The sequence below is a fragment of the Callorhinus ursinus genome, unplaced genomic scaffold (assembly GCF_003265705.2).
Source record: "Callorhinus ursinus isolate GAN/ISIS: 27379988/994484 unplaced genomic scaffold, GSC_fseal_2.0 scaffold43, whole genome shotgun sequence".
Taxonomy (NCBI): domain Eukaryota; kingdom Metazoa; phylum Chordata; class Mammalia; order Carnivora; family Otariidae; genus Callorhinus; species Callorhinus ursinus.
The window spans coordinates 90,506-99,503 of NW_027397105.1; the positions used below are offsets into that span (position 1 = coordinate 90,506).

Here is an 8,998-nt window from a genome sequence, read left to right on the forward strand (position 1 = left end):
CACACATCTTCCTGCCTCCACGCCGGCTCGCCCCTGGCCGCACAGCACGATCCGGAACCGTGCTTGTAAGACACACATCTGGTCGCCTCGTTCTTCTCCCTGAAGTTCCTCAACACCATGCTGCCCCCCACCCTGCCTTAAAGGGTACAGTCCAAGTCCTGAGCCAGAGACAGAAAGACCTTTAGCGACTGGGCCGCTTCCTGGCCCTCCCATGCTCCCCACTCTCCACCTGGCAGTAACTTCTGCGCTTGCAGGCCCCCGAGCCCGCGGTACTTCATCTACAAGTGCTCAAATCTGCTCTGCTTTTTGCTCAGGATCTCTCCTTCAACTGTACATCATCCTTAGCTCTTACCACAAACAACACTCCCTCCAGGGTCTTTCCTCCCAGAGCCCCCACCCCTCCTGCCCAGTGCTGACAAGACTGTGACACTGCTGGTCTGAGAGGACAGTAAGCACCACGGAGCAGGGACTGTGCCGACTTGTTCACTGTGCCTCTTCTGCGCCGAGCATCAGGCCCAGTGCAGGGTGGGTGCTTAAAAATATCTCCAATGAAAGCATGGATTAGGAGGACGGAGGTTGGGGCATCGGTAAACTTCCCAGTGGCTAGGTAAGACTGAAGACAGTCCAGGCTTGTGTCAGTACCCAGCCATTCTGGAGATGTGTACACCTGGTCGTGGAAGGGACCGAGTAAAGAATCTATGAACAAATTAAAACATGTCTTCACAGATGCTGCTAGAAAGCAATGAATGCTCACGGCCACTGAGGATGGGCTAGGAGCACCTCTTCTATAAATATATGAAAGCATATTTTGCCAATAAGAAAATACATTCAGCCTTAACTACAAAGATTTTTATTCCGTTCCTTACCTGCTTTTTACAAATTGCCTGAATTCCTGAAGCTTCCATTTGTCATATTTTTCAAACCTTTTGAAGTGTTCTTCTGCGTGGAATTTATCAGAAGATGAGTTATAGGCAAACACCAACCCACACTGGGCACCAATGCCACCACGTCGAACCTAAAAACAGAGATCTAGCTCAGGTACATGGAAGGTACAAAAATCCTGCGGCTGTTGTGTTTCTAAGTAATACAGTTAAATTCAAAGAGCTTAAAGCAAAATCAAACTAACGAAATGATATTTAGTCCTAGAAAAATAAAAACATTGCTTCCTAAGGAAAGATCCTTTGTATTCACACATCCCCAGACAACAATCTACTCATCTCTGTGTCCCTGCCCTCTGCTACAGGCCTGGCACAGAATGGTCACAACACAGGTGATGAAAACCAGTGACAGACTCTGAAATGGAATCCTATTTTAAAAAATAGCAGTAACATTGCTTAAAGAAGGTAGTAAGAGAATTACCATAATTCTGATCTGTGTAACCTGGAATGCAGATTCAGTTCCTGTAGAAAAAATGGTACTTGCTCTGGTCTTTCCAGTCTCTGTAAGAAACCCTGCAAAAGGTAGACAGTGAAGTGAGGATAACCGACTCATTTGTCATAACCCTAAGAACCCACAGAGACCAACCAAACACACCAGATCCTTTGTGTGTGGCGGGGGGTAACTAGTCTGTCTCGTATTTTCATAAAAATCAGAAACAGATTTCCCCTCTGCACAGGTGTGAGCTCACTGCCAACCCCTAGGTAACAGACCGTGGCTAGGGTACAGTCTCCTCAGTGCACTGTCTTCTCAACCACACCGGCAGCCCTGCTCTGAGGTAACAAGAAAGATAGATAAAGTTCATAAAGACTGTGACTTAAATTCAAACAGATAAAAGACCTGACAACCAATCATCTTTCCGCGCCTTTCCTAAAACCATGCCTGATGCTTGACTGGGCGGACAGAGGCACGCAGGCCTAGAGGACAGACGACAGAGGGATGAGAACGTCTGGGACACTCTGTCAGGAAAGACTGTGCAAGGCTCTGAAACGGGCAGAAAAGATGGCTGGGTGTTCGTTCCGCTGAGCACACTCTGTGGGCTATCTCCACCTTTCGCTGTCTGTGAGCTATTTTACAACTCCGTAAACAGTAGAGTCAAGACGGTAATGCAGACAGTTCCTGCCCGCAGAAAATGCAGCTGATTATTCTTTTTTTTTTTTTTTTAAAGATTTTTATTCATTTTGACAGAGAGAGTACAAGCAGGGGGAGAGGAAGGCAGAGGGAGAGGGAGAAGAGCCTGATGCGGGACTCGATCCCAGGACCCTGAGATCATAACCTGAGCCGAAGGCAGACGCTTCACCATCTGAGCCACCCAGGCGCCCCAATGCAGCTGATTATTCTTCATGAATGTTGACCAATTTTTGTATCTACCTGTGGATTCCTGTCGGCACTCTTATCGGTCTATATGTATTTTATGCATTCTCTTTTGAACTGTTTGTAACATCTTACTGGTCCCCACTAATTAATGAGATAAATAAAAAGTGTAACTGTTCATTTTTCATTTGTATCGAAGTCATGGTTTACCTCTTTTGTTGTCGTGAATTATCCTTTAATAATTCACAAAAAGGTCTGCTGCTAGACCCAAGGCTGCCTTTCTCTTTCAAACCTCTGTAAATGATAAAATTCACACACATGCCCACATCAGCACCAAACAACCACTCATCCTGGAACCATGAACGGTTGGGCCCTCAACCGTTCTGCCTGCTCAAGATTAAACCCGCTTCATGCTGCTTTCATTATACTGAATTCAAAAAAACAAAACTGTCTGAAGTTGAATCTCCATAAAACAATATGCAAAATGTGTCACCAAAACCAAGAAAATTAAAACCAAAGGAACACTGACTAGTTACAAAGGGAAGCTATGGTAGGATCTAGTTCCATCAAACAGTGATTATGTCCACAGTTTTAAGAAGCCACACGGTCAGGAATTCACACAACTCGCCTCACAGTAAGACTAACCTATCCAGCCTGCTCTGGTGCACTGAAGGTCTGCCCAGGTTAACTGACCACCAGCATTTGTCATTTGTCTCAAAGTAGCTGAAGCAATTAACCGAATCAAAAGAGTCAGACACTCTTTAAATGACATTGCCACCAAACACACATCTAAAGGTTTTTTCTAAAGGCCAAAATAAATATATAAACAAAGCCTAAAAGGTAAGTAAAACTTTGTTCTTCCCTTTCCGGGTAAAAAACAAAAAAGAGCTCATGTGATGCCCTAAAGCTCCCTCTGTTTTGATACCGCACCCCCCCCCAATTTATTCTCTTCAAAAGACAGTAAAGAAAATAACCAATCACAGATTAAAGAACCCCTTCGGTGTATGGGCAGCACCCTGCATCCCTTTCAAACACCAGACAGGAAAGCTGTGCTCCAGAGGGTCAATGTGTGGGTCTCCTGGGCACTCACTGTGCAGCAAGAGGCACCTCTCCAGAACTGACACTTCCTGGCACCTGGGGAGTGTGAAGCACAGCCGCGAAAGGGGCCATCCCCTCCCCCGCCCAGGGGAAGGAAAGCAATTCCTCCTCTAAACCCAACTCTTCCAACTGTGAGCATTTCCCCTGCCCCACCCATCGCCTCAGGCTCGTTTTCAGTGGCGACGGCTGTGGAGGGAGTGACCAGGAGAAACCGAGTCTCCTCCCCAGGCCTACGCACATCCCACCTGTGTGCCTGTAGGAAATAAAACCAACATAACCCACAAACTACAACTACTTTAGAAGATCCATCCACCCGAGGGAAGCAGAAGGCAGGGAGGGGAGATGAGCAGATGACACAGGGAGAGTAACAGTATTCGATTCCCACAGCTAGAGAAGAATCTGCAGTCCTTCTGGACTTTGAAGAGTGTTACAAATCCCTATACCACTTTTTCAGATGGTGAAAATACTCTGTATGGTATTATAATGATAGATTCATGTCATTACACATTTGTTTAAACCCCCAGAACATACAGCATCAAGAGTGGACCCTAAAGGGAGCGCCTGGGTGGCGCAGTCGGTTAAGCACCCAACCCTTGGTTTCGGCTGAGGTCAGGATCTCGGTTGTGGGATCCAGCCCCTCGTCAGGCTCTGCACTCAGCACGGAGTCTGCTTAAGACTCTCTTTCCCTCTTGCTCTGCCCCTCCCCCTCACGCACGTGTGCTCTGCACGTGCGCGCTCCTCTCTCTCTCTCTCTCTCTCTCTCTCTCTCTCTCTCGGACCCTAAGGTAAACTGTGGACTTTGGGCAATTATGAAGTGTTGTCATACACTTGTCCACGGTAAGAAAATGTCTCCCTCTGGAGTGATGCTCACAATGGGGGAGGCTGCACGTGTGGGGGGAACACGTTATACAGGAACTCTCCGTGCCTTCCTCCAATTTTGTTATAAACCTAAAACTGCTCTAAAAAAAAGTCTTAAAAAAGAAAGAATAGATGGAGACATGATTTGAAATGGTGATATAAGTAGAAAATAAAAATAAAAAGCTAAAATAAAACAAAAGAGAGGCTTTTCAGTGGATGATGATGATGAGAATACAAATCCGTCGACGTTTTGGGAAGGTTCTGCCTCACATGCTCTGGAGACAGAAACCCTGACTCTCCAGTGTGTGAAGGGAGAACGCAGGGGCCTCTCGCAGAGTGGTCTTGCCTCTCCTGGGTGGGAGCTGGGGTCGGGACGCGTGGCGGGGGAGTGCGCGGCCTGTGTGGCCCCTAGCGGCCCCTAGCGGGACAGGAGAGGGACGCGGTGAAGGAAACATCCCCGCAGAGACTGCGCTGCGCGGGGAGGACTGCAGCAGGAGTGTCCTGCGTAAGAGTCTATGGCACGCGAAGCCCACAGGGAGAGGAGACGCCTCGGGGAGAAGCACGAACACAGGAGACATGACAGAGGAGAGGGGACCACTGAGAACGTATGTGGTCTGCAGTGCTGTGAGGAAGGCCAAGGAGAAAGCAAACCCAGAGCAGAAGGGCAATTCCTGCCAGCGTTTGATAACGACCCAAACAGTCCCCTTCCTGAGCCGAATCGGCGATGTTCTAAGCAGCGCAGTGAGCACAAGGGAGCAAGTGCAGGAGACGAACCAGCTGGCTAGCGAGACAGGGAAGGAAGAGATGCACAGACACACCGAGCCGAGGGAAAGAGCCCGCCACCGCACGGGAGAGCTCCTCAGCAGGCAAGCAGTGAGGTTCTTCCAGACACTCCGGATCCAGAGGGGTCACACCAAGAAATACCCTTCTCCTGAAATTATGTTTTCAGCAGTATCATGCCTCAGATCTGCTGAGTTTCTTAATGATTTAGGGTAACACAATGGAAAAATAATCTGAATTTAAAAATGGAAACTTTTCATATTCCAAAAGGAAGAGTCCTTGCTTTTCAAAACCGAGGGCTCTCAAGCACCCATAGCAGAGTACGAGGCTGCGGTAAGGATGGCAGGCAGACGGCTCAAGAACCACCGCCTCGTGCAGGCCGACCTGGCGTGTGGCCCGCGACTTCCAAGCAGTCCAAGGCCCAGGTCTCACACCGGCAGAGAGTGCACCACGGCCCTTCCACTCACCACACAAGGACAGACCTACCACTCACCGTCTCTCGTCCACGGCTCCATGAGCAGGTTTTCAGGCCCTGACTTCTCCTCTTTCCCTTTGACATCACAGGCCTGAAGGGTCAACTGAAGAGGTTTACCTGATCAAAGAAAAGAGAGAGGATGAGAGCCTTAAGCTGGCACAAAGTAAAAAATAAAAACTAGCAGGCCCGTCCATGGAAACGGAAAGCAGGCGGCCAGGAGACTGCTGGTGGAAAACCACCTGTTGAAAAGCTAAAACAGAGAAGCTGACGCCATCCTTGTACGCTTTCCTGAAGGAGACCAAGTACAGCTTTATGTCCCTATGTGACTCCAAGAGGAGGTCTCTAGAATAACCACTCCTCAGAAACAAAGTACATTATAAGATATAAGACTAATACCACAGATTCAACATGTTTGGGAGAGGAATTCCTAAAATAGTGTTTTGGAGCCAATAACTAATTTTATTGCAATTGCATTTATATATATAAATAATATCTTAGGGTCTTGGGTCGTGTTTCTTTAATACACCTACAGGCAAATTTTGAAAGTTTTAGGAAGTTTAAAAAGTACTGTTTGCTGTAACGACCTGAAAGCTTTTCCTTTTTCTCTCATGTTAATATTTTAATGAATACCCATTCACCTATAACCAACCCAGAACTAGAACACTGCCAGTAACAAACATTCCCTCCTGCGTCCCTCCGCTATCCAGTGTTCCCTCCCCAAATAACTGCTCCTCTGAATGGATAACTTTCCTGGAGAGTATATCCCAAACACCACGAATCCCTCCCATCCAGCCGTGCCTGCTATGGGCTCCCTAACCCACCAAAAAATGACCTTTTCAAATTTAAGAGGAAAACTGGATTTACAAGACATCAATTGTCAGACCTTAAAAATTACACATAAAATAAATTACTAAGTTGCATGAAGGCAAAGGCAGAAACAGCATGGCAGAAACAGCACCGTTTGCCCGTATAACTGAAGAGGATGGGATCCGAGATTGTACTTTGTGGACAAAACGTTAGTGCCAGAGGCCGGGATGGCAGATGAGTTGTTCCTCATGTACCAACCGAGAAGGGTTAGGAGGGCCCATCCCGAGTGAGCAGGAAAGCGCTAAGGGGGACGGCGGCCGGGCCCAGGGGGGCAAGGCGGTGGTGGACACACAGCTCTCACAGGGACGCAGAGCGATGCAGTCTAAGACCAGGGTGCTCTCTGCCGTGTCTGGGCCAGTTCCCTCCCTCCTCCAGATGGGAGGTACTCCAACTTCCCAACCGTCTTGGTCTACACCAAGAGACACATCTGTACCTCATCGAAGACGGCTGTGCTCAAATGACCAGCAAGCCTAAGTGGTCTGGCCGGTAAACCCTGGGAGTACAGCCCAGGGGACTCAGACCCTCTTCCGATGCTGCCCTCAATGGGCCCACATCCCCCTTCTCCCTGCCAGCCCCTGTAGGAGAGGGTATGTTCATCCCGGAATCACGGGGTAGCTACAAACTGCCCAAGGAGATAAGAAGATGCCAGGTTAATTCTGGTGTTTTGGCTTGTCCACTGCACCTTGCTCACTTACCGTATTTAAGGAGCAGGTTTTGCCTGACAGACGCCATGGAGGAGATGAGGGACGAGGCGTCGTACTGTGTGTCCAGGTGGTCAGTGATGGTACACAGAGAGCCCAGCACTTTGGCCACACTTCCTCTTGCCAGTGCAAAGGCCAGAAGAGTCAGCTCCACCTCTGGAGTCGAACAGCAGCTATAAACAAAGAGCAAAAAACTTGTCACTTCCTAAAAACATGAGGAAATCCAGGTATCCCCCAAACCCCACGTAACTGACCGCCATCAGTAAAATCCACCTGTCACATGCTTTCTATATGTTCATCAGAAATACTTTCTCAAAATCCTCAAGATAACCTAAAGAAAACCTAAGTTAACCCAGAGAACGAGGACATTAACTCCTCCCCTCTGTGCCCTTAATCTGTAACTATTAAAAAATACTAACAATATCAATTTTAACAAGTCAAACTTTATAAACCAAATAAATAAATGAACCACAAATAAAGAAGCCACTACAATAAGCCTCTGCTACTAAGAATGATCAGCAGCCAGAGGCTCAAGGGCTCATTCCTCCGAAAGCACAAACAACCTACTTTAGATGTACTCCAAACACCTTACACTGAAACTTTTAAAGCTGTCCAGACGTCTCTGGACCTAGTTTGTGCTCCGACACAGTAGCGCCCTCAGGGCTGGGCAGACACACAACAGCAAGCACTGAGTCTGTCAAGCTACTAAGGAGCCTCGCCCAGGCCCACAGACCAGCGGCTTATTTGCCGGCGGGTGCCTGGGGAGGCCGTGGGCTGGGGTTCCAGGTAAGCTCAGAGCTTCTGCACTGGGGACTCTAAGACACCTGTCTGGTGCGTCAGAGGACCCCCACCCCCTGAGGTCAGGTGGTGTTGCTACATAATGGAGCTTAGAGGACTGAACTATGATTTTACTTTCCCTTCAGTCACTAAAAATGAGCCATTTTTAGTGCTGATCTTTAAAAGATTAAAAAATTTTAAAAAAAAAAGGCTAAACAAGCATATAGACCCTCTACCCCCTACAAGCCCCATCTCATCAACCTTGACTTTACCTAGTTATCCTTATGAGGAAGCTGTCCACTTCTTCTAGAACGTTGGGAGACAGGAAAGTCGAGAAATCCGTAGATCCCGGTGAGAGGGAAAGCGGAGGCATGTGCTGCAGTGCCTTCCTGCAAGTGGGAGATGGAAAATCAGAACAAATCCAGGCCAAACATTAATTTAATAATATTCGATGAACACCAAATTGTTAGACGCCTGTTGGGAGTAATCCCTCATAAACAAAGTGTCCCCACAGAGAGCCCGGCACACGACACTGAACCAGCTTTTTCCCCGGGGGTCGCGGTGCCAAGTAACTTCACAGAGTTTCCTTCTTTTTTATTTATTCTTTCTTTTAAGAGTCCCATTTCCCTTCAAGGAGACTTATTCCAGTCTTTGGGATCAAGTCTTCATTTCACGCAGAGTAGGCAGAAGACATATAGACTCTACAGAAAAAACCCTGCAGTTCTTAGGGAACGTGATCCCAGAGGCAGAGCGGTTTGTGGCCCGGTAAGAAGCTCGTGTTATACATTCCATCTTGAGATCCATGGCATCTAAAGACACGCCACGAATTTTCTTTCCTCCTAAGCATGAGCACCTGTCACAGTTTCTAGTCTTGCCCCGCGTTTCTTGGCCTTTCTACCTTAATGTCTGCTTCAACGTTTGTCTTCTCTCATCTCCTCTTACGTTTATCCTTCTGAATCCCCCAAAAGTTTTACCTCCTCCAGACTAGTAGTCATCAGACAGACTGATGCAAACAAAAATGACTGGGTCCTAATCTACGCCAGCAACTGTGCTGGGTGAGCGAGTGTACTGCAAACAACGTGAAGGTGTGCAAAAAGTAACTCAAAACCCTACAACTGACAGTCATTTCAAGGGAACAGTAATGAGAACCCCTCCAACAGTGTTATCCCTACTTCAAAACGGAGACAACACG

General features: G+C 47.7%; 1 protein-coding gene across 2 annotated transcripts in view; it reads right to left on the bottom strand.

Annotated features, from left to right (window-relative positions):
* Positions 1-8,998, bottom strand: part of ZZEF1 (zinc finger ZZ-type and EF-hand domain containing 1) — a 100,159-nt gene that overhangs the window by 66,264 nt on the left and 24,897 nt on the right. For both annotated transcript variants that reach the window (XM_025864421.2, XM_025864419.2), the window contains exons 7-11: positions 8,079-8,195; positions 7,024-7,202; positions 5,480-5,578; positions 1,360-1,451; positions 867-1,015 (exon numbers count right to left, since the gene is read on the bottom strand). In XM_025864421.2, coding sequence (XP_025720206.1) covers positions 867-1,015; positions 1,360-1,451; positions 5,480-5,578; positions 7,024-7,202; positions 8,079-8,195 — 636 coding nt within the window. The remainder of the gene's footprint in view (positions 1-866; positions 1,016-1,359; positions 1,452-5,479; positions 5,579-7,023; positions 7,203-8,078; positions 8,196-8,998) is intronic.